This window comes from Thermobia domestica, chromosome 9 (genome assembly GCF_964235325.1).
Source record: "Thermobia domestica chromosome 9, izTheDome1.hap1.1, whole genome shotgun sequence".
NCBI classification, from domain to species: Eukaryota; Metazoa; Arthropoda; class Insecta; order Zygentoma; family Lepismatidae; genus Thermobia; species Thermobia domestica.
Window position 1 is genome coordinate 10,301,039 of NC_137462.1, and position 26,652 is coordinate 10,327,690.

Consider the following 26,652-nt stretch of genomic DNA (forward strand, 5'->3'; position numbering starts at 1 on the left):
TGCACAGTAACAATTCATTAACTCGATTCAACCGCCTACAATGCTTTTACTAAATTCATAATTGAAACAACTTCAGCAGCCTGTCTGTTGTTGTAATAGGTCAACCTACGAGGGATTGGCCGGAAGTTTTTCAGGCGACTGTGGACAGAGGTGGGGATGCAAGATCAAAAATAGCATGTGGCATTCAAGATCAGACGTACCTTTATTTTTCCACATAGGTACCACGTATATTGAGACATTTATCATACCGGTCTATAAGCTTCAAAAACGCTTTTCGGAAAGATTCAGGGCTCTACATACGGAAGCAGCAGCGTCGAACAGCTTCTGTGACTTCAGCTTCCGGCTACCAAAGCGCCTGCCGCCGAGAGTCTTTTTCAAAGTCAGTCACTGGGTGCAAGATCAGGACTATGTGGCGGATGAGCAAGGCGTTCCCACCCGAGAGCTGCAATATGGTTTTGCGTTGCTGTCTCTCCTGGCTCAGACTGAGGGACTCATGTTCACTTTGCGCAGGCGCTGTGACGGCGCCATCTGCAGAATTGCGGGCGAACTTGTGTCTGGGTGTGTTGCGCGTGCAACTGCTATCTTGTTTTCCCATTGCTGTTTGCTTTCATGGGGTAAACCAGAAGGGAAACTTATTTTCGGACTTACCCTCGTACTAAACTTTAAACTTCTATACCACTGGAAATAACATGATGTTTAATTTAACCCTAAAAAGTCCAAGGGGAGGGGGGTTCTCGAACCCACTCGTTTGTATTTCTTGAAAAAAACCCGTCGTAAGTCATGATTAAAATAATGAGAATTTTATTTATTGTCTATTATTACTTCTTTGATAAATCCACATCATTAATGTGCATTTTTATTTAGTAACTCGTAAATTAAAAATTCTTTCAAAGTAGTGCGCTCATCGAACCCCCCTCCTTGGACTTCCATGTGACATTTTCTACAAGTATATTTCCAGAAGTTAGATTTTTTTCCGTTTGTATTTAAAAAGGGTTGTGTTCTTATGTTGGGAAACAGCATATCAGCCACGAGTAAGTTCTGAATGCTTATTCTATATTCATTTCTTGTTAGATGGCGTTATGTGAGTTATAGTATGTTATACTGTGTGGGTTCGAGGAGCCCTCCCCCCCTGGACCTACTTGAGACAAAAAAAATGCTTGGACTTCCTACGGTTAATCCACTACTCACAAAATATAGAACAAACCAAAGCCATTACATTAACCTGATTGTGGTATTCTGTTCACATATCTCGATGAACAAAAATACTTATCATATTCTAATTACTACTCATAGCACACGTAGTTATTTAACAGTGAACTTCGCCGTTAAGAGTTTAGTCATTTGTTTCTTTAAAAAACATATGCCAAACGCCATTTGTACTACAAAAAAGTATAGATTTGTTGGGAGAAAATGCTTTCTGGTTTTCTTTCAAGTACCTTTTATTCACGTTCATGTAGTCTAAATTTTAAAAAAACTGGCTACCAAAATATATATATCCACTATAAAAATGTTCTCTTGTCAACTTTGGACTTAAAAAATGCATTATGGTACGAAATAACATATTAAGAGTAATATAAACTCAATCTTCATAGTGTTCTATATCAATGCTTTTTGTTGTTTACAATTTCTATGAATTTACTCTGTCACCTTCGTCATAGCAGTTAAGTGAGCGATCACTCACACAGTTCATGATCCAACAACACCAACAAAAATTGAATAAAAGGGATGTTAATATGCCAGAAATGTTTATATGTTTTTGGTCAATCCTTTCGACAGTGAGTTCTCGGGAACCATAGGCTCTAGAAAGATGCCGTTTTCACTGATCGACTGCAAATTTTGTGTAGATTGTTCAGTTCTAATCGAACATTTAAAAAACATGGCCGTTATTTCTTAACATTTTTAGGGATACACTGGAAGTATTGAAGCTTTAAAAAGCATCATATCCTACGAGTTATACATTCCAACACAACATAGTTCTATACACGGATTGTACACCTCTCCGGCGTTTGTTTCATGGCCAAATGCTAATGAAAAAGAAGGATAACCATTTCTCCAGTTTAAGATTAATCTTTATAGTGTTCGGAGTGTTTTGCCCAATGAACACGATATATCACTGACATTATATATAATTGTGTGTGTACTGTATCTGCTTATTACATACTGCATGCAAGAAGAAAGAAAGAATTAGAAACTCCAATTGGAAGTAAGTTCAAATCTTGCAAACGCTGCGAGATATTGAAAAAAATGATAGAAAAAATCTCCCCTTTGCGATACCCTTCGCCGATTTTTATCAGGACGTCTTTCACTTGTGTCTATAAACGAACATTATGAGGAATGATCAGATTCATGCTCATATGTGAATGATGCATTGTGTAGAGAGCGCATGTTCAGCTAGTAAAAAGGAGAAAAATGTAGCAATATTGATAACGAAGTCCCCAGTTCAAGATTTCTACATAATAAGATTTTCAGCTTACCAGGTAGGAGCATTCTTTCCTTTCACATCAATTTGCCCTCTCTAACGTAAAATTTTCTTATTCGTCCTTTCTAAGAGGCCATGATGACGGTGGTACATTAGAAGGTCTTCAAAATTAGAAGCAATAAGATATTGATATACGGAGTTTCCAAATGGCCACCAAACCAGGCATTTCTTTTAATAATTTTCACAATAACGAAGACAGTGTTATGGAATTTGAAAGTGGGGTTATCTCGTTTTGTAACACATGTCATTACATAACGTATTGGAAGGAGACACCATTTGCGTCCACACAGAGCATTATATTTTGGAATGATCTTGCCAGCATGACCGTTGTCACTATCTGAATTATTCGTTATGCTTGCTTTCAAAATGTCCATGGTTCGCAATTTTTTTGTGTAATTCTTCCTTTCAGATTATCACCCCTCCTTAAAAATAAATAAATAAGATTATCAGGCCGCATCAAAATCAATGAGTGCCTTTGTCAAACTCTTTTCGCAATGACACGTTCGCCGAAAAGGGACTGAATTTCAATCATGCTATCGAACTATCTTACATAACTCTGCTGGAAATATCTAACACAGTTTCTCGTCGTCCACCTGATTTATAAAGATAACGGAAACTTTCCATATGTGCAGTTATTGTGATGAGTCAAAGAAGAAGGGACCGATGAGCCACCAGACATTTTACATAAAACACTAATCTTCTCGAAGTGAAAGAGGCTCTATATAGCGTGTTGGAAATTTTACTGCCCAAATTCGAGAATTTTCAGTTAAAGAATCCGACAGATGAACCAACCTCGTCCGAGAATCAATTATAGCGCAGAATACTCGGATTTTTCTGAAGAAGCTTTTATTCATATCATAGTTTTTTCCTTCATTCTGTTTTTGAAGTAATATGGACGCTTCGACTACCAAATGTAATTTTTACATTTAATTAAAAACAACAGTAATTTCTGGTCATCCGACACGATCGTTTAATTTTCTCTCATCTAAATTAGCCGATTTATAATACTCTCGTTTTCTTTTTCGTCTATAATTCAAAAGATGTTAGCTCCGCATCTTAATAATATCAACTTTTTTAAACAGAAATCGAAGTCTCTCTCTTACAAGGTACATTCTCGAAGTGTCCCTATCGGGATTCAAATGCAAAGTTTTCCGCAGCCAAATGTGTATTCTACTAATTTTAGCGGCCCACACAGGTAATTTGCATATTTATGGACCTTCATATATCCAGAATTCAATCATATACTACTTGCAAACGGTACAAGCTACGGTAAAAATCACTACACCAATGAATTTCCGACAAAATTGTACACGAATTTGATGTATTACAGTGAAACCTCCCTTAACAGACACCTCTCAATAACGGACACCTCTATAATACGGACAGATTTTTTTGTCCCGGCAAAAATATATGTTCTCTTACGGAACAAAACCCTCCCATTTACGGACACTCTCAGATACGGACGCGGACAGTCCTTTTCACCCAAAACGTTTGAATAACCTCTTCATAACGGACAGGAATTGTTCTCGGTTCTGCGATATATTACAGTATACAGAAAAGTTTTTTCCTCTTAAGCGTATCTCTCATGAGTCCAGACCTGGTGAACCATCAAACAGAACAGCTGAACTTGAAATCTTTTCCGCAATAAACTGCTTTCTGGCAAAAATCCTAGAAAATGTTCAATAAGCAATAACACTCATGCGGGGTTAGTCGTAAGGCCAGGAATTCTACGCGAAAGATCTTCCCTTCCCTAACAAATTTAATCCTTTTCGTCTGGACCTTGCATCTTTACCGACAATTTCACAGATAACAAAACAAATATTGTTTGTTTTACTATAACATTTTTAACGAGCAATGCTAGCTCTCTTACTTTTTGAAAAAAAAAAAAAAAATTTCTTTTACTCATGATACTGGAACAAGTCTGGGTTGGAGTTTTCCCGGCTTCCTTTTTTATTTTCTCTAAAAGGATATTCTCTGTGATTGGGCCTGGATCAATAAATATGCACCCCCAATAGGTTGCCCTTTCATCCATTCTGTCAACGAAAATGCCGCGCCAGTACACAAACACACACACACATGTTTCTTCTGCAATCGTACTGAGGATTTTTAGAGGACACTTGCTAATGAGTTTTATTACTGTTGTAGAGGAAAAACCATGCCTTTTTCGTTAAACATTGCCCATCAAAATAGGCTATGATTTAATAGAAATGAATTTCTCCTTCATCCCTCCCAGTAATTCAAATCGTACTAAATAAGATTATTTTCATATTGAATTTTACGTATTTACGCCCATACATAATGTATTTACTGTATATTACTGCATACAATTACCCTTATGAGAAATTAAATTTCTGTAACCTCTCTATAACGGACATCTCTCACTAACGGACAAAACCTCATGTCCCATTGGTGTCCGCTGTTGAGAGGTTTCACTGTACTTGTACCTAATCTCATTTGAAAAACCGAAAGTTGAATCCAATCGACGGCCGGATTGTTAACATGTGTCAGAGAAGCAGTACTTGATCCAATTTGTTTTGCACATATCGACATTCATGTCCAGTTACATCTAAAGAAACTAAAAGCAGTTTTGTGTCCGAGCGTTATTATGATTGAATACCGGAAATATGAAGGCCTATAAACATGCAAATTACCGGTACGGGCCGCTACAATTAGTACAATACACATTACGCCGGGAAAACTTTACATAAATTAACGTATTTTCTGCTCGATTGCACTTAAAAAATAATAAAAAAAGATTAAATTACAACGCCAAAAACTCCTGACTACACAGGTCGTTCAAAAAACGCTCTATTTTCCGTCATTAACTTTCGAAAATAAACTGTACTTCGAACCTGGCATGTAATATCAGTAATTAATTGAATGAAAACCACCCTTCATCATGACTAAAGAGGAATAAAAGTGACGTTACGTATCAAGAATAAAAGTACAAATACGCATAACTTTGTGTTTTCAAGTAGGAGTCTTTTTCTTTTTCCGTTTGTGAACATGAGGTGAGTACTTTTTCTTCCAAAAGATTTATTTCTAACGTTCGGACGACCCAACACGAAATCCATCGAAAATTATTTTCAACGTAATTAAACAGAAATTAATGACTACTTACTTCTATTTTCTGATTCATCTGCTGTCTCGGCATCAAAGCGCTGAAGTAGAACTCGGATATCTTCATTTAGTTGATTCCAATATCGATTGACAACGTTGAGAACCGCATCATCTTGGGTTTGACGTTTCTCTAACTGTTCAATTCTCTGTCTAAGCTCTGTTTCAAGTCTATGACGCTGTTCCAGACGCTACAAAGACAAAATGATATTTCAGTATGTGGAAAATATTAAAGAAATGAATAGAAACACAAATATTCTAATTATGCAACTATAACGAGCTCATACAAGGAATAGTTTTAACAGAAATTTTAGCAGCACAACATTATATCTCCTTATGCTTTGTTGGATTTCTCGAATCAGAATCTGGACTTGACTAGGATGCTTGTAGTCAAATCACTCGCTTTTTACTTCAGGTTTTATACATAAATGGGCTAAACGTCATACAGGATGGCCAAGATAGAAGAGGCCCTATGTCTTATAACTCGTTTACTGTAAATATAGATTACAGAATAGTAAATTATTATTACCAAGCAATGTATTATTATCAAGAACAACCTACTGCACATTCAATAGGTCAATGGTTCACAGGAGGTGCTGAAAATGTTCCCATGAACTTCGATATGTAACTCAGCACGTCAAAACGTTTCTGGAAACTTTTGCCAATTCATTTGCCGTGATTTCCGCAATCGCACTGCGAATGCTTGTTTTCAACTCTTTAATTGTATGTGGGTTGTTACTACAGATTTATCCTTTAAATTACCCCACAAATAAAAACCGCAGGCAGACAGATCGGGCGATCTGGGAGGGCATAAACCTGCGGAAACTGTATGTTCTTCTCCGAAAGCTTCATGAACTATGACATTCAAAACTATGAAGTGTGCGCCGTTGCGCCATCTTGCTGGAAAAACGCATACCCTTGTTTTTCCTTCGTTAGCTGCGCTATCAATGGTTGCAACAATTACGTTACACATATACTTGAGGGTTCATGTTGCTATTAAAGAAAATGGGGCCTGCAAGCCGTTGGCCTGAAACTGCACACCAAAGGTCTATTTTCAAATCACGCAGAGGCACCTCAAAAGAGTTTCCTCGGATTGTCTGTTGACAAACAGCGTGTGTTTTGAGAGTTCACGTACCCCTTAAGGTGAAACCATGCATCGTCTGTCATCCAGATAACCATTGCTGATATGCGTAAGTAACTGAAAATGGCAGTCTGCAGAAGTGTATTCACACACCACATAAGCTTCAGACTACTGACAACGCAGCAACTGATCACTAAAAGCCGCTCGATATCACATGATCCCGCTCGAGAGTAGCACTAACGTTGAGAAATAACAACATTCTAAAGCTGCAAATTTCACGTTCAGTACCATAACGGAGCCTCTTGGCCACTCTGTACCTTCACATAATAGCACACTTATCAGACCCATATATTTCTAACATTCGCTTACACTATCGTAAATAATACTTTTAATACTTTAATAGATGTTTTGTTGATCTCTCTTTTTCTAACTTCATCTCTAATAACTCTTTTGACCGTCTTTCCTCTTCCATCCTAACATGTCCCAACAACTGCAACTGTTTCTCTTCCATCACTTTCTGGAATCGTACTTTTATTTTGGCTCTGATTTCCATCCTTTGTTATAAAGCTTCCTAGATATTTAAACTTTGCCACCTTTCTCAACGGTTTTCCTTTTATCTCCATGTTCCCCTTAACCTTGTTATTGCTTGACATAATAATCACCTTGATATTTCTACATTAAATTTCAGTCAAGAGGAAGGCAAAAAGCAAATGGAAAGATAAGATGGTGAAAGCAGTACGAAAAAGAGGCTGGGAAGAGATAATGAAAAAAGAAAAATACAAGAGCAGGAAATTCTGCAGACAACCCGTTGGAACAAGAGTTTAATAATGAACGGAAAGTCTTAGATGATAATTAGCTGCTTTTATTTTATCAATTACTGATTCTGTTTCCAATTTCTTCAGAACCGAGATCGTTGTTCCCTGACATTAGCTAGCACATTAAACAATGGACGAGAAAAAATGGACGGATACCTATGTATGTATACCAACATATTTCATGTTTTAGGGGGGGAAATGTACTTCGAAAAGAAATTAAGCAATATTTAACGATATTCGGAGAAAATACGCGACTGGACCGGAAATTGGTCACCATTTTCCGACTTACCGTGCGTTACAGATACCGTATTCCGATTCTGTCGTGCATTTCATTCACTCCTTAAATATTATTGAATTGGCACCTATAGAGCAATTGGTGAGGAAGAAGTGGCTATTTTCTCCATCTATCACAGGAGTAAATCATGGAAAATATTACGATTTTACAATTCAACCTTACAGGATAGCAACAACTACGCTTACAACGACTTCACATACACACACAGAGTTAAGTGCACATATTATTGTTCAAATATTTGGATACTGTAATAAGTTGTAAGCTTGGCAACCAAAAATTATCAATAAAATTTGCAGAATATTTTCTATCAATACATTTTATTTATGCACATAAAATATCTAACAAAAATATATGAATCTACAGAGCACCCCAAAGGTAGGTATACAGTACCGTACTGATCAGCTCATTGCATTTTATATCATTTCTTACTGTATCCATCAGGTAGACTTAGTTTGTTTATTATTTGTTCTCAATGTGTTTTTACTTACATCTTAAGCTCGAAGAGCCAAAACAAATAAACCCATAAACTAGAATGTTATACTTAATCAATGCAGGGGTGTATACCTACTTTTGGGACACCCTGTATATTCTAATAATTTAGAAAAACATACCTGAGCCAATTTTTTATTCTGAAATTGCAATACTTTCATATCCATCTCTTCTAATGTTGAAATGGGGCCAATCCTCATAGGTTCGAATTGAACCTTTTTAAATGGAGGCTGGCCACTGCCACAGGCATCACTTTCGGCTGGACGCTTAGACATTTTGGCTATTTTACTTCCTTCAATCAACAATACGAAAAATTCTGAAAAGCACAGAAAAATTATAATTATAATAATGATACTACTAAGGTATTTTCTAATCTAAAATAATACGGAGACTGCAATATTAACTACCCCTATTTTGTTTCTAACTTACAGTGATAGATATGTTAATATAACATACATCATAGATATTCTATCATTATTGGCAGGTCACTTGCAGCAACTGAGAAGCTTCCAAGATCTAGGGTCTTCCACTAACCTCTTCGTCTTCACGTACGATTTTTCTGTTTTGATATCGTCCATTAATTGCAGTCTCCCTCACGTCTCTCATGATAGAATTCCTTCTTATTCAATGTCCCAACCAGTTTCTCTTCCTCCACTTAATAATTTATAAAACTTTTCTTTTCTTCCCTACCATTTCTAACACCCTCTCATTCGTTTTCTGTTCGACCCAGCTAATTCGCTCCATACTTCTCCACACCCACAAACATGTATCTCTCAAATTCCACACATTATTTTCTGACTCTCGATTCTTATGCTTTACAAATTCTATTTACGAGTCTCCTATTTTCCTCAGCCATTTACAAAATACAGTCTGAACGCAATGAGGACCAACAGAATTCTATGAATGTCTGTAGAATCACATTTCAAGTATGTCTGAGGCAATTTTGGAGCAGCCACATAAATCCTGAAAATATGTAAGTTATGTCTTTCACATGGTATTTTACTTTGTAATTTCCGAAGTACATACGAATACGACGTATGCTTCCAATGTTACTACTACTATATTTCTTTCTTAATGATGTGTTACGAATAAGGCTCCAATCAGGACCGGCTCTTACCACGTGCTCTTCCACGGACGGCAAAATCTGCCATTAACTACATTATTTAAAATAAGTATTCTTATAGGAAACAGATTTCATGATGATAGTTAAATTTACTAAGCTGACCTTCTATTTAAATACTACATTCATAAATCATGTTTAGATCGCTTTACTTTAAGTCACATGGACAGTGCTAAAGCAAATCGTCTAACAAATACAAACATGAATTGCTTGATTGTTGTCAAATACAAGAACTCAACAGCCCGGATGAAACTGTATGTTAGTAAAGAAAAGGCCAAGAAAAGTGTAGAGCTTGCAGCAGGGTTTGTCCAAGTGAGCGCAGCCCGAAAAAACCCGCCGGATTTTTTCGGGTTGGACCCACCTGAGAAAAAACACGGGTTTTTGACCTTTTTATTCGTATATCATTGGTACAACTAAGGTGATCACATTGAAAGTGATTTTTATCAGATCTTGGACTTTCCTTGGGTGAATTAGATGCTTTCATGTTAAAGTATACAACAACATTAACGTTAGACATACATAAAGTTCTGAAATCACTGAACGTATAAAAAAGCTTACTTTAGCTTGAGATAATTATAGAACAAATTAATGTATGGATTGTGTTTATAGCCTACTTGAAGTAAAATATGAAATTTTATATTTTAGAAAATACTTTCCGTGAATAGTGTGCTTCCTGAGTCGGTGACGCCGGGGGACGTTATCTCCCATACATTTGACGAGTTTAAGGCCATAGGTGCCTGTACCAGCAGTAAATATGTAAATACATTTGTATTATTTCATACATTTGATGGTAACACAAGTATTCTTACGTAAAATTTAGTTTTCCAACAACAGTGGTGTAGTTCCGTCATTAGTTGCTACTCTTCAAATAAGCATTCTGTAGAATCAACACCAGCAATAGCGTAAAAATTCTTGTCAGTTTTAAGAAGCTTAATGCTCGGAGTTCCGAAGACTATGTGACTACTATTTCAAGTGCTGAACTCAAACTTCCGTACTAGTGGAAGTGTCGATGTACAGTAAAGAAAGCTACATTTTCGGGGAAAACACGTCGTGAAAGAAATGCTCGCGAAATTCCCGCAATTGAATGCACAAAGCATCGGAAGTGAATACTTCAACAATAAAACTATTTAAGCTGGAAGATATTTCATTTCATTTAAGGCAGTTTGAATCACTTACTTTATAAAATGTGAATTCTCTCTTTGTTAATTGTTTCAAATTTATTTTCAGGAAAGAACCGTCTTGCTAGTACTGGGGAAATTCCCGTAATTGAACGCGTAAAGTATCGGAAGTGAACTTCAAAACTAAAACCATTTATTTTACGCCGTAAAATATTTGCCATGAATGATATCTTTGTTTTAAATTAATATGTTTGGTATTCATATTTGGTGAACGTTACTAAGGTTCCTGAGATGACTTGATCTACACTTGTTCGTTTGCCTGCCTGTACCACACACACACATTACAGGGTACAACTTTCGGTCTTTTAAGTTTAAATTTTCAGGATACAGGCACGAGACACACTAAATCTCCTGTATAGATTTTGGCGGCATACCAACGTAAAATTTCAAAATGGCGGCATTTTTTTTTTTTTTTTTTTTTTAATAGCGGTATCCACACTACAAGGAGCAATTTTGAGTCTTTTGAATAGAAATTTTCAGAGTAGAGGCACGATACACTATAAATTAGTTGTATATTTACTTAGAGGCCATCCAACGTAAAATTTCAAAATGGCGGCCATTTTTCAACTAGAGGGTATCCACGCTACACGGTGCAATTCGGACTTTTAAGTTTCAATTTTGAGGATAGAAGCAAGAAGATCTAAATTTGCCGTGTAGATTTTCTCGGCGATTCAATGTAAAATTTCAAAACGGTGGCCATTTTTTCAAAACAGTAGTGAACAGAATATTGGTGCAAGTTGCGACAATGACAATCTTGAAATACAAATCAAATTGTAACACTTTTACCCCAAAGACATTGAAATATTTAAAAAAAAAAAAAAACCAATTAAACCCGAAAAAACCCATATGGCTCCAGGTGGGTTGGGCTTTTTCAAAAATACCCGGGTTTTTTCAAACCCTGGTTTGCAGAAGCTCATATGAACAATCAAATAAGCTTCTAGAACTCGGTTTTATTTAGTGATGGAACCAACTTCAACATTCATGGATTCGATAGCAGTTACTATGTTCGATGGAGGAAATGAAATACGCACATAGCACCGAAAAATCTGTGTCCTACTGTGAAGCATGGAGTTGGGATATTCTCATTTGGGGCAACTGGAGTAAGAAATTTGCATTTTATCGAAGGCACAATGGACCAACATGTTTACTGTAACATCCTGAAACAGAATCTCCCAACAGTGCAAAGAAGAAACTGAATATGGCTGCCTCCTTCATATTCCAGCAAGATAACCCTACACCTACTGCACGAAAATTGAAAGAGTCGTTGTTATATGATATGCCTAATAACTGCACACTCCCTCATAATCACCTGACTGCAAGTCAAGTGAGCATTTGTCGGATGAATTAGATAGGCGCATTAGAAAACACAACAAAGAAAAAAACAATTAAAACATGACTTACATGAAAAGTGCACGAAAATCCATGCTTCAATATCAAAACTGGTCAGGATAATGCAAAAAAATATTCAATATCGATTACTAACTGCGGTAGCAACGCAAACAAGCGCCCTTATTTACGTGAATTTGTTTGTAAATAAACTTTTGTAATACTTAACATTGTAAAAGCTCTGCTTTAGTGGATTTAAATCTGATTAAAGCTACTTACTGAGCTATTTATAGTTGGAGAAAATGTTACACGTTATTAATTTTTACAATAAAAGTGTTGTTTCGCTCAGCGAGTAGTTTTAATTGGATTTAAGTAAACTTTTTGTTTTCTAATATGGTCAGTATTCCGTGTGCATTTAATTTTCGTCTGTACTATTTGTCCCAAATTCTCGTTATGTATATATACACACAGAGGGGTCCATAAATTATTTAAAAAAAAAAAAAAAAAAGTGCTCACTAATTGCTAGTCCATATCTCGTAACAATTTTTGGCAGTGAGAGAGGGTTATGGTATGTGTTCGAAATGACCATCAGCAGCTTCTATACAACACCCATGGTGACAAACTGCAGACCAAACTACGATTGTTAGTGTATTTGGCGTAATGGAAGTACACGACTAATTTTTGCACGTAGCTTGTCAATTGTTGCTGGCTTTTGTCGATACTTGCCATTCTTCACGGACCCTCAGAGATGTCAAATCAAGAGACCGAGGTGGGTACTCAACAGGACCTCTTCGACCAACCCACCGTTCAGTAGTTTTATCGACACAACCTGATATCTTGAGGGTAGTGAGGTGGGGCTCCGTCTTGTTGCATGTAAAAAAAACTTCATGACATACAGGTTTTGGTGATGACTCAAACCAATCGGGAGATACGAGGGCCACTATTTATATTTTGAGCCTAACAATGAAAAAACAGTAATCTGTCATTTTGAAAATCAATTTATTGATTTTCGAAATATTCTCCTTTATGATCAACACATTTCTGCATTCGTTCGAACCATTTGTCAAAGCATTTTTTCCAATCTTCTTGAGACAACTCCATAATATGGTTTTTAAACGCATCAACGGCTTCTTCGAAAATCGTTGTCCATGCAATGTATTCTTGACATTCGAGAACAAGGTCATTGGGTGCCAAATCAGGACTGTGCGGCGGATGATCCATCAATTCGATTCTTTGAATGTTCAAACAGTCGGTTGTTAAACGATGTGTGTGTGAAAGCTCGCATTGTCTTGATGAAGAATGATCCGACGGCGTTTGCTTGTTTTCCGCATTTGACAGAACTCCGGCAAACAAATTGGGTACCATTCAGAGTTGACTGTTCTACGTTCCTCTAAAGGCATAGTTGCCACATGACCAGCTTTCGAAAAAAAAGAAAAAAGAAAAAGAAAAAAGAAGCGACCATTTGTTTCGATGTGCTTCGAGCGCGAACAACTTTTGTTGGATTTGGCTCATCTTGAAACACCCGTATAGTTCACTGCTGTTTACGTTCCAGCTCATATGCATATATTTATGATTCATCATCTGTTATAATCTTATATACTCGTTTTGAAGCACCACCATTGTATTTATTGGGCATTTGTGTGCACCAATCGACGCTTCTTTTTGAGTTTTTGTCAAATTACGTGGGATCAAACGAGAACAAACCTTTCTCACATCTAAATGATCATGTAATATTTTACATATACTGGTAGATCTAATGCCTAGGGTTGCCTCAATCTCAGTACGTCACATAACGATCTTGCAGTATTAGGTTTTGCACAGCATCAATGTTTTCTTTAATAACAACTGATTTTGGACGACCTTCGCGAATTTCGTCAATGAGCGAATGGCGGTCACGAGTAAAACCGCTATACCAGCGTTTCAGTGACAAAGGATGGGGCTTCATCGCCAAATGTGGAAGTAAGTTGAACAATGCACTCTTGTTTTGATAATCCACGTCAAAAATCGTAATAAATCATCGCACACGAAAATTTACAGGAGTTAATTCCAGTTTTCTGTTGTCACACAATCTTCAAGTCAACGTAAACAACACAAATAAAGCTATTGACAAAATATTTGAAGTATGTTATGGTCAACAATGTCAAACGTTTCTATGCAAACAAAAAATAGCGCCCAACTACAATCAGTGTTGCAAAGGCTCAAAATACAAATAGTGGCCCTCGTGTGGAAAAAACTGTAAAAATTGATATACTGTTCAAACGGCGTGTTTGTGGAAACTTTTAAAAATAATTTCTTATTTGCTTTACTTCTCATATTTACTATCATCTTTAGAATTCCTAAAAGTCATTAATACGTCAAATGCACACAAAACTGGAATGCAAAAAATATGAAAAATCAATATTAATCCAGAGTGCTGAACAGTGGCCACGAAATAAGTCGTTTTATACATCTTTAAAAAGACATTTGATAATATGCTGAAATAGACCATAATTCTTTTATTTAAACAATTACTTACCTTTCGCATTTGCATATTGAACTCACACGAAGAAATCAATTACTTATTCTAGTTCCTTCGATAAACACATTTAAACTGGAAAAAATACAGTAATTATAGGCCACTTACTTTGTAAAGTGCATATTTCACTGCTAATCAGACATTATGGATTTAATAAGTAAGACAGAACCGCAACTGGATTTATCGCTTCATTGTCCTTTCAGATAATTTGAAAATAAACCTGGTTCGAAGTATAACAGCACGCAAAATTCAATTGTAAATGTATTTCCCATTAAACTATATTTTACGTTATCGTTTCATTTTTCCCGTTTAGGTTAAGTCAAGTAGCTGTATACGGCAATATTACGAATTGTACAGGAAGTCAGGCAATATTGGCTACGGAAATAGAAGGCAGCGAACCCTTATCTTCGTTCATATTGCTAATTAAATACCTATCATTTAAACTTCCTGCAAATCTACTCTGTATTTCAAGATCGGTCGGCCTAACACTGTCGAAATTCCTCAATAATTATTAATCAAAAGTAAAACTGGAACCAATGTACTTTCACTATCAGTTTAGTTACTGTCTCAAACACGCTGGAACTTGTTTAGAGTACGGAACTACCAGTCATTGCATTTTACTAATAATAATGTTTAAATAAATCACTATTTGCTACTACTTCGAACACGCTGAAAAACTTACTAAATCACTAGTAACTGTTAATTAATATTAAAGTGGCTGAATAATATTAAAAAAAAAACATTGAATTTTTATTGAAAATAATTTAGGCAAATTCAGTTTTAATGCTCGCAAATAGTTCATCATCCTACATGTATTTCCTCTTTCCTTCACCTGTATACAGTTACATATCTGTACACAGAGTAACGCCCATTTGAACATATGGCATGTAGTTAAGAAACTAATCCTACATTTAGTTTAATTCTGACACGCTATTTAGCTATTGTATGTACAAATAACTGAGACAAGGTATTTTAAAGCAGGGAAAACAAATTAATTTACAAAAATTTGGTGAGTTAAATCTAAATAAATTATATTGACAAAAGCTATTCGAATGTGTTATACCTCATATTTCTAGTCCTGCCGTGCTACACATGTACACTCATGTCCAAAATGATTGTCGCATATCTATAATTGTCTTCTTGTCAGAGTATAACTTGATCATGATTTTGTAGGAAACTTTTAATACTGATACTATGCGTATAATCGGGAAATATATATTTGTGGCAAATTTCATAGAAAAAGAATTATAAATACGAAAATTAGAGTAAGTAAAACAAAAATGGACAAAAAAGTTATTTTGGTTTTATTGTTTTTATTTACTGCTCTTTTGACATGAAAGTTGCCATATACATGTCTGCCGATTATAAACATACTAACATTATAAGAAAAACCGAGCGAATTCGTTATCAAATTATATTCCTACAATAATATATTTATAGACATGCGACAATAATTTTGGACATGAGTGTACATGACGTAATGGCAACCAGAAATTCCTAATATTTCAATAAACTACATCGTAACCAACAAATAAACTGTCAGTAATCGAATTAATCATGCAAGTTAGTAAAAATACTGAACCAGTTTATGTAAATAAATAAGCTCGTCAACGAAGGTGGGCTTTCAATCAAAACTTTTGTCATTAATAAATATTTAGACGGATTCCTAAGTAATTTACTATTGGTAATACTAATAATAAAAATAATCGGGTTATCATCCCACATTAACAGTTAAGTAAGCTACTTATCGTAATATATGCATGACCATGTTTATCAAAGACGAGTTCATAATGAAGACCTTCGTACAACAATGTTGATAACTCTACTGACCCCTAATATTTCCCGTCATTAAGTACTCACTGGTAAGATAAAAGACACAATTTTCCGGCCTTTGTGAAGCAGAACAAGTCCAGTATTGAAAGGTAGAAAAATTTGACAATGTTTGTCATTTATGAGGAAATCAATGTTAGTACCTTCTTATGAATTCTCGGCGAACATTCACTTTAAGAGGACTTTACAATTGTTCAGCCTGTAAATACTGCGTCCCGAAATATGCCATAAAAACTAGCGTAAAAACACACACCAACCTATGCTAGGTGGCAGGGTTGGCAAAAACCATGATTTTTATTGAAAAAACCAAAAACCTTTTTTTTCTTTTCTTTTTAATAATAATAATTTGCTCTATGTGTCTCTATCACATATGGACAGAAATAAGCTTGTTTAGCTTTGATTTTAATATGCAACAACCGGGTTATGATGGAAGGGGACGCAAAGTGGAATCCAAACCGCTTCTCGGCTTACATCCGAGAAATTATCCTCCATTTAAACTCGAAACCGGGAGTAATTGGCCACAACTGCGATACGTCTGCCGACTCACTCACGAAGGACTCCTGATAAAAATACGTTGTACTGATCTTTACATACTTGTTACTATAATTGTCAAGAGTCATTTCAGAAGGACAAAAAGATAAACAATTGCACAAGTGAAACCATTATACAGAATTACATATGGACAATTCCACAATACCACAGAGTACAGAAGAACTAATTTAGTTCAAGTTCGTTCATTACGACTTTAATTAGCACAAGTTAAAAGAAATACAACGACTTAATTTGCGTGTCAGCAAGAAAAGTGAATAAAGGTACGAAGTATTTGAGTCCACTTTGGCTCTGACCTATTTATACATGAATAGACACGAAAGATACTTCTCTTTTCATTAAATGCCTCTTGTGGGGTTTGTATGAACCCCCCTCCCCAAAAGTATCACATTTCGATGTATTTTATCTTTATCAATAGTAAATATTATTAAAACGAAACAATATTTAGAATTTTTCTTTGATTGCAATTGCATAACGATAATTATTTTTAAAAAATCACAAAAGAAATATTCATCAACTTCTTAAAAAAAACAAAAATTGCTATTGTGGTACAATCTCTCTGAATAATGAACGGGGAATTTAGGTCTGAATATAATATGAATAATATACGGAAGTGAAACGCGATAATCCACAAATGTATGTTCATAAAGATTTTACGAACACTTACACCTTTCGTTTTTTTTTTTTTTTTTTTTTTTTTGTTTGTTTAAACCAGTTTTTTTAACAGCTGGTCTAAAAAAGCCAACCCTGCTAGGTAGTAAAAAAGCATGAATGCTAACAGGTAGGATAGACGTGCAGTACGGAGATCCGAGCGATACTGAGGGGACGCGTCAGCGATAGTAGATATGCGCGTAAGCTATATCTATGTCGCTAAAACAATAGGTTAGGTACCTTCTCTATGGACAATCTTGTGTCCTCGACTGCCGACTCTCGCCAATCACATTCCAAACCACCAACACGATGTTTACATTTGAAAGTGTAACTGTTCCTCTATTTCTTTAATTCCAATGTCTTCCTACATGTACAAAATTATCTGCTCAATTTTAATAATCCGCGCCGTTTCCATAACGTACCCTTCTCCTTCACCAACATAGGTTCAATAAAACTCTCAATTGCAATGTCACATGTACCTACCATCTTTGAATGCTGGAATTAATTACCTCATTACAATGTGCGGCACTCCACTCAAACTAGTACCAACAATAACTACCTTCTAACACTTGAAAATACCGCATTACCGTACACATTTTTCTCTTTTTGTTTAACATTAATTTATTGAAAAATAACTAATTCACTTTTGCTTTCCTGTAATTTTGATGTTTGACCTGCCTTGGGCACTTAACCCCAATTTTACCTTCTACCTCAATAGTAAATGTCATAGCACACAGACAGACAGAAATTTGGTGCACATTACACTAATAACCTTATCAGTGTAACAATTCTTAGGAAGTTAGCTGGGCATTACTCGAACAGACAGTTCTACCAAATCATGACCCATTCTTACATTTTCAGGTCAGGCTAGAGCTTTATATTTCCGCAGAGTATGCACTAAATGAAGAATTCCATTACTACTTCCAGATTGACTACAGAAGGGCTCAGTACAAATAGTGTGAACGTTTGGCATAAAACACGAACCACTAAAAATCATGAATGCTAGCCGAGACAGGTCAGGAGCACCCAAGCGGCAGCGACGGTGTTCGTCCATAGGAGCAGGCGCATTAGCAACGGTGGGTATACACATAAATGAGGTTATTTACAAAGGCACACTATCAGCCACAGTACTAGCTCCGAAGCCGTCGAATTTGAGGGATACTAAATGTCATTCGACTTTAAGTGGGCCTGTCAGCTGTCGCATTTGGTGAGAATGCCGTGAACTAACGTACAGAAAGGCATCGGTTCCAGACATTCTGTTCGAGAAATGCAAGCAGTTCACATGAATGTCGTTGTGGACAACCACATATGTTGGATGACGAAGCCTGAATTCAGTTATCGAGAACAGTGGCCTCACGTGTGATGAACTTCCAGAAGGGTTCCCGTTTCCGCTAAAACAATCATACTGCACCTGCATAGGATAGGATGTCATAATAGTTAAGCAAGTGAGTACACCACACATTGTCGGCAGGCAACAAAGAGTGACAACCTCTTTTGACATAGGTCACTCGGCGCCTGAACACACCATCTGTTCACTGGTGACGAAAAATGGGTTCTCTATGACACTCTTAAGCGTACCCAATATTGGTTGTAGCCACGTGATGATATTCCTCACACACGAAACGTTATGCTCTCGTGGAATTGTCAGCAAGTGGCGCGTTACGAGATCCTTCCGCCTGGTTAGACATCACTGTTACTCCTACTGTCAGCAGTTGCGAAGGGTGCACCGTGTATTGTGGCAGACGGAGCCGGCAGTAGTGAATCTCATGGGTGAACTGCTCCTGTATGACAATGCCAAGTCACATGTGGCAAAGTGAACACGAAAGACCCTTCAGCAACTATGATGGAAGCCATGTACCATACTCACCGGACCTTGCGCGACCATATTACCCTTGACAACCACCTTTGTGGGAAATCCTTCCAAAAAAGGGAACCTTCGGAACGGACTCACAGACCTCTCCGCATCAACGACCGCAGTTTTATCATCACGGTACTGGCTGCAGGAAGATTAGCAAAAGGTGTTGGATGCAGATTACTTTGAAACCTAAACGTACGTATCATCCACTGTATTGCTCTTTGTTTACCACTGCTATAGAACGGCAGTAACTTTTTTTTTTTTTTGGTTACCTTGCACTACACTGAATCCCTTGTTTGCATATGTACACTTGCAATGTAATGAAGCAAACATTACAATTTATTTACCGGTATGTTCATTTTAATTAAACGTGTACCCTCATAAATGCGTAAAACATTACAATCAATAGACTTTACCTGTTCCATGGCTTATTACCGTATCACGGATCATCATAATGGATTACAGTGCAAAGGTAATATAAATTGAGCCACTGTATTTTGCCTTGCACGTACGCAGTAATTTTGTGAAACAGCATATCGAATTTTTAAAGGACTACTTCAACGCCGTTAGATAACGCCTCGATACATTATATCCAGCTTTTACACGAATTTCTGGCATTTTAATATTCATCTCTATTCTTGAAGTTCGTATTTCCAAATGCGAGTTCCCTTAACTGGAATTTTGTAGGCCCTATCAAATCAGTTCGTATTTATTATTTCCCGAAATACTAGGTTTCCATGTCAGCAACAATTTCCAAGTTTAAATACGTTGAAGAATCATACTTTTAACTAAAGTCACAATTTCTGTACTTTATGCTAATGAAGTGTGTTTTCCTTTATCAATATGCAAACATGTCTATGTTCTGACATGTAGTAATTTCCCATGATGATAAACAGGCCTATCGGCTGTATCTACAGTATATCGATAGGCCTTTTCTTGTTAGTGGATCAGTCTTTACCTTTCCCGATTAAATGTAATCTTTTAAAAGCAGAAATTATTATTCTAATACTTGGTTTTGATAGTACCAAAATCTGATTGATCCTAATTACATGGCCGGTTGACTTGTTGGCATGAATTCTACTTACCATGAACAACATACTTTTTTTAAAAAAATAATTTTGAAATCTTACCTCAACCAAACTTACCCCACATAAATATTTTGTCTCAAATACTCAAGACCTTTAAATCTTACCTGAAATACCAAATGTTTCAATCGAAAAGTATAAAATGGCGGGTAATTCTTTTTCTACTTATTCAGAATTAATGCAGTGGTTCCGCCATTAGGGCAAATTGTAGTTGAATTATCTGAGCAGCCTTTTAAATCTAAAGTCGTCCCTTGCTTTTGTGCTTCGACATATGCCCATTTTCCAAATCTCAAAGCATCTCTGAAACGATCAGTTCCTCCGCCTGTCCGCCATTTTACAATCACGGAAATCGCCGAGATCTCGCGATATTTCGCTGAGACCAGTGACCTCTAGCCACAGTACTGTTGCCATAGTTACAGTCGAGTAAACAGGTACTTCCATTTAAAAGTCTGAAGTAAGTATAATTCTAAAATTATTACGTAACATTTGATATCAAATATTATCAGAGCTTTTGTAACAATTTCGTGATTTATAGAGATCTGTTTTAAGCTTCTAAAAACTCAGTTAATAAATATACAACCCCTTTGTTTTGAGTTCATTCTGGAGGAATGAGGGAAGCACTTGTCTTGTGAGATATAACGTTAATGTGGCTTACTAAACCAAATTAAAAACATATTAACTTATATTGTATAAGCTTTATTTTTTGGATCAATTATGTAACAAGGTATTCCCCACACTGATATTTCTAAATTAGCTAAATATATTTATGTACTCTAATGAAAAAATAATGACAGAAATTAATCCCGTTACAAGATGCTCGAAGTACTCTAAAAATAGTAAACAAATGAAATCTTTAACGTCTCACATAGTGCCTTTTAACGATACGCATTATTAATGCAAGTGAATGACCATGAAAGAATTGCTGGAATAAGAATTTGGAGGAAACGGAAGAATTTACGGACTTGTTGCTGTCCATCATATCGAAATTTACGAAATATGCAATACCATCTCCGTCACAACTAAACCCGGACAGAAGAAAAAAACATTGGATGTAACCCTTCTTCGAGATAAGGACGTATGTAAGGTATAAGCCCTGTAAATCCGGACTTTTCTGTAAATTTAGTATAATTTTACAAGTTTTTTTTAATGTAATTTATCCTCATATTGAATTTGACCCCTATCCCCAAACAAATTATTGTGTACGTGCCTGCTCGAGATTCTCAATTTACACAGCTTAAAATGGCATTTCAAGTTTTGATGTTTCGTTTATTCCTTTTAAATGATCACATATTTATTTTAGTTTCCGAATACACAGTCCCCAAAAAAGGAGACAGACATTATTACAGCCAGGGGGACAGACATCACTTTTTTTTTTTTTAATTTAGGACCCGAAACCAATGTTAAGTACAAAGTAAATGAAGAATAATTTTATGTTGCATTTTTAAAAAATAGAAAATTGGCACAAACCCATAAACGCTTTATGGCTTTCAGGGTAAGAGTACCGGTATATATGGGCTCGACCCGCTTAGGATCACATACACTTCCCTTTCCCTGAAAATGAATGAAATTATTATTATTATTATTATTATTTAATGTTTGGTCCCACAATTATGACTCTTAGATTAAAAGAGACGGATGATTTATAAAACTGAATGTTCATTTAATTATTTTTTTAGCTTTCTTACCGGGAATCGAACCTTGGATCAGGCACCGAAGGTACACGCTAGGCACTAGATCAGCGGGGAGGACTTTTTTCCCCGTGTGTCAGGCACGTAGCCAAGGGGTGGGTCTTGGGGTCTGAACCCCCCCCCCTTCGGATCCAGAAAAGAAAAATGTTATTGAAGGATGAAAAAAATACGAGAAAAAGATGAATCAGCGTCAAAACATAAAGCTACACCAAGCGTGTGGTTACTCTTTCTTATGAGGAGCTTTGTGTGGAGGAATCGGAAGGGAGGGTCAAGTTGAAAATGGATATTATTGTAACGAAACATTCGGAATTCCATTTATCTCCATGCTAATCCTATGGACTACAAATGACGATCGATAAACCGGTTTGATAAGATTTCGATAAGGTAGACTCTCAGGTAGAACTTAAGAAATGCCCAGAATCACCAATAATATGAGCCATTTTGAATTTCGCGGCAACACTAATCCATTTTATAGTTTTCTTTATTCCCGAAAGAGATCTCGTTGCTATTCTTGATGGCATTAAACGAAGATAAGAAAAAGAAGAAGAAAGAAGTCCGAGTTTGAATGACCTCGGAAGATTATATCTTTTTCAATACTTTTTTATTCTTTTACTCAAGATTTCTTCATGCTTTTTTATTAAAATAATTACTAACATATCCTCATTTTATTGCCCTAACAAACCAATATGAGTATGTTGCCAGTAAAATAGTTCAGATTAGACTGATCTCCTGGTGTGTAACCACACTATTTCATGTCACGCCTCTCCCCCCACTACGAAATACTGGCTAAACGAACGAATATATGTTGCCAGTAAAATAGTTTAGAATGATCGAGCTCCTAGTGTCATAACCACAGTATTTCGTCACGGACCCCCCCCCTATTGCGAAATCCTGTTTACATGCCTGCGTGTGTCCCATTTATTTGTAAAAGCATCGGACTGATCTGAAAGCTAGGTGGCGCACATAGGACAAGGTTTACATTTTTGCAGCAGTACCTTCCAACACTTGTTAGTAGTAAGCCTCCCACTATATCTAGTCGAGTCAGCAAAAATTTTAGTGACGTCATAGGTCAAAGGTCAATGACCTTGGCCTGGGGTCAATGACCTAGGGGTACTTAGGACCACCCCCTCTAAATTTTGGGAGGGGTACCATGGCCCACCCCTAAATTTTGGCAGGGGTACATAGGACCACCCCAATAAAATTTTGGAAATTGCCAAATTTAAAAATTGGGTGTGGTAGCCTAGGGCCATAGTATGTACTTTTATTAGTATTGGGGGTCTATGTCGTTCCCTTTCATGGATAAAAAATTGCCAAAAAGTTAAATTTCGGAGGTTTTTGACCTAATTTATACCCTTTGATGAGGTGTTATTATCCTATATGGTTATATGGGCGTATACAGGGGTCCATTCCCTTTCATAAGATATGGGTATATTGGTGCACCCCTTTAAAAATTTGGGAGGGGTACCTTGGCTCACCCCTTCAATTTTAGAAATTGCCCAATTTAAACATTTGGTATAATAGTATAGAACCCTAGTATGAATCACTATAAATTTGGGTGGTCCACTCTTTCCCTTTCATGGGTACAATATTGCCAAATTTAGTACAACCACGTGTTTGGTTTTTTGGTCCAATTTATCCTCTTGGATGAGGTTCTATTACCTTATATGGTTATAAGGTTATGTATAGGGTTCTATTCCCTATCAAAAGACATAGGTACATTTGTGCACCCCTTTAAAAATTGGGAGGGGTACCTTGGCCCCCCTTAAATTTTAGAAATTGCCCATTTTATACATTTGGTATAATAGTATAGGACCATTAGTGCATGGAGTTAGTGTCAGAAACCACCAAAATATTTCACTTCCGGCTACCAGTCTGCAATTTTACACAGTTCTTATATGTATACCAAAGAACAGAAAACCGCCGGGAGACACTCGATCCAATGTCCAGAACTCGTGTGATGACGTCATCAAAATGGCGGACAACTCGATTCATAAAATAAGCCATATCTCCGTTATTTATGAACCGATTTTCTTCAACCTTGGCTCATTTTAAAGGAAATTAAATTTTCAATAAAACATGTTATCAAAATATTTCCTCCAAAATTAACCATTTCGGAGTTATTTAAGAATTTAATAAATTAATGAGTATTTATTGAAGAAAAATACAAAATAACTCCGAAACCCTTAGTTTTAGACGAAACACTTACGTAACGTGTTGTATTATTAATTTCATTACCTTTAAAATAAGCTATTAACAAAGAAAATCGGTCCATAAATAACTGAAATATCATACATAACGTGTTAATTACATTATTTAAATGGCGGTCACGACTGCTAACAGATAGTGACAAATTCAGCCAAAAATATTTCACTTCCATATACCAGTCCCAAATTTATATACATAATAAATAATTTTAAAATACCTGGAGAACACTTGATTTAATACGCTGAACTCCTGTGTTGACGTCATCAAAATGGCCGCCGTGTTTAAAAATATAGGTTTGCTTAAATACACTTAACTCCGTTACCGATCATTTTATTGAGTCTTCCAATTCTTCCATTTGAAAGAGCATGAAATAAGCTACAAAAATTTTATTCGATTTAGTTTATAGGTAAATGGTTTATGAACTATATATGGCGATCAAACTTGGAAGTGGATGAAAAGAAGATCTGTACATTTTCTTCTAGTAGATGGCAGAAGTTTCTACTTGAAGAAAACGCAAAAACATTTCTTTTGTTTTTGCTAGTGATGACTTCTGTTACTTACCAAATTATTAGAGAAGAAACAAATATTCTATCACACAATGTACTGGAAGAACACCATGGTGCTAGAATGTCACCTTTTAGATTTGGTCCGCAGAATTCGACAGGGCAGTTTGATAGACTTTATTTCTACTCTGGAGAAAATTTGTCCATGGATGTTTGCTCTCGATCATACTAACTATGCGCGATGGCTGCCAGTGTTTTTGTACAACTTAAAGCAACTGTCAAAGATGCATCCAACAATGTTCCGTGAGTTCCAAAACGGAAATATATCTGGCTGCAAAACTAAAGAAAATCTTCCAGGATGGCACATGACCAGTTACATGAGCAGAACAACAAACTAATTAAAAATTATTCAATTAACCTATCCCGTCTAAGTTTAGGGGAGGGGCTATCGCAATGGATGGTTGCAGGACCCGAAGTTGTTCGCATGATTGGAGAGTTCGAAAAGGATCGGAACCTGAAATCTAACATCTCTTCCGAGGAGGATCATGAAGATACTCCAAGTTTTCATAAGAAATTCGAAAACCTTGTTTCTGCCCTTGTTGAAGTGTTTGAATCACACGGCAACCCATTCGAAGATGACGAGTTAACTACAATCAACAGCAGTAGAATCATTCTCCCAGAAGAAAATGCGATGAGCGTCATGTGGGCAAATGCTACAGGGAAAAGCCAATTTGATACGTTTGTCGAAGATCGGTTGATCCATAGAAAAGTTTTCATCAATGAAATCATCAAAAGAAACAACCTTCCCTTGATGAGTGCTAAGAAAGTTACAGTTAAGTCCAAAGACAAGCAGAAAATAGTAGACCTGAGAAAAGACAGTACTCTTTTTGCCAAGTTGTACGTTGCTAGTCAATCGAAGGGAATTAACATCAAAAAGTTCTTTGCCCATAAAAATAGCTCATGTCCACCTTCCATATCCGACCGCGGTAAACCAATAAAACCAATAAAAAATCAATAAAACCAATAAAAAATCCGACGTGGAGTCCTGTATCGTCGAGTCAAGTGGAGTTCGAGTGACCACTGCTCATGAGCTTGAAGTTTCTTCGCTCATAATCGATGCAGCAGCCTTGATCCATATGCTTGTCCCTAAATCCAGCCGGACATTTCAAGAGCACTGCAACCAAATTGTTAAACCATACATTCTAATGAGATTAAGATCTGTGGAAAGAGTTGCCCTAGTTTTTGACCGCTACCTAGAAGGAAGCCTAAAAAATGACGTAAGACAGTCGAGAGGGTCTGGGCTCAGAATAAATGTAAAATCTAATGTTGTCATCTCCAAATCTTTCAGTAATTTTGTTGCCCACAGTAAAAACAAAAAAGAACTCTGAATTTTTAGCTGAAAACCTAGTCATAATGGATCTCCTCGGCGGGAAAAAAGTCATTTGCACCTACAGAGACACGGTAATTGGATCGCAAATGGAGGTGACATTTGAAGTTATATCTTCCGAATTCCATGAAGAAGCCGATGCCCCTCTCCTACTTCATATATGGCATGCCATGAAATACTTGGGTTGTTCTAAGGTCATTGTGAAAACTGTTGATAGTGACGTGGTAGTAGTAATTGCTATGTATGCCTTTTCTAGACTCAATACACTGAAAGAATTTTGGATGGAATACGGCAGTGGAAAGCACATCCAATACCTTCCGATCCACGAGTTGCACAACAAAGTTCCACGAGGAGTTCCATATCTTTTGCCTTTCATCCATGCATTTACGGGGGCTGACACTGTGTCAAGTTTTGCAAGTATTGGTAAAACAACTGCATGGAAAACGTGGATAACTTTCCGAGACCTAGACAAAGCTTTTTCGGC

At 36.5% G+C, this 26,652-nt stretch overlaps 2 protein-coding genes across 11 annotated transcripts in view; one reads left to right on the forward strand and one right to left on the reverse strand.

The window, feature by feature from the left end:
* Positions 1 to 20,746, reverse strand: part of Bre1 (E3 ubiquitin-protein ligase Bre1) — a 75,153-nt gene extending 54,407 nt beyond the window's left edge. For 6 of the 9 annotated variants that reach the window (XM_081770594.1, XM_081770591.1, XM_081770589.1 and 3 more), the window contains exons 1-3: positions 20,493 to 20,746; positions 8,399 to 8,592; positions 5,601 to 5,787 (exon numbers count right to left, since the gene is read on the reverse strand). In XM_081770594.1, the coding sequence (XP_081626720.1) occupies positions 5,601 to 5,787; positions 8,399 to 8,551 (340 nt within the window). In that variant the 5' untranslated portion in view covers positions 8,552 to 8,592; positions 20,493 to 20,746. The remainder of the gene's footprint in view (positions 1 to 5,600; positions 5,788 to 8,398; positions 8,593 to 20,492) is intronic. The other 3 variants (XM_081770593.1, XM_081770592.1, XM_081770590.1) reach the window with 1 other exon arrangement.
* Positions 20,747 to 20,762: 16 nt separating this feature from the next.
* Positions 20,763 to 26,652, forward strand: part of Tektin-C (Tektin C) — a 52,450-nt gene continuing 46,560 nt past the window's right edge. The window contains exon 1 of one of the 2 annotated variants that reach the window (XM_081770595.1): positions 20,763 to 20,839. The gene's annotated coding sequence lies outside the window, so the exon portion shown is untranslated. Of the gene's footprint in view, positions 20,840 to 20,992; positions 21,110 to 26,652 lie in introns of those variants that run through there. The other variant, XM_081770596.1, reaches the window with a different exon arrangement.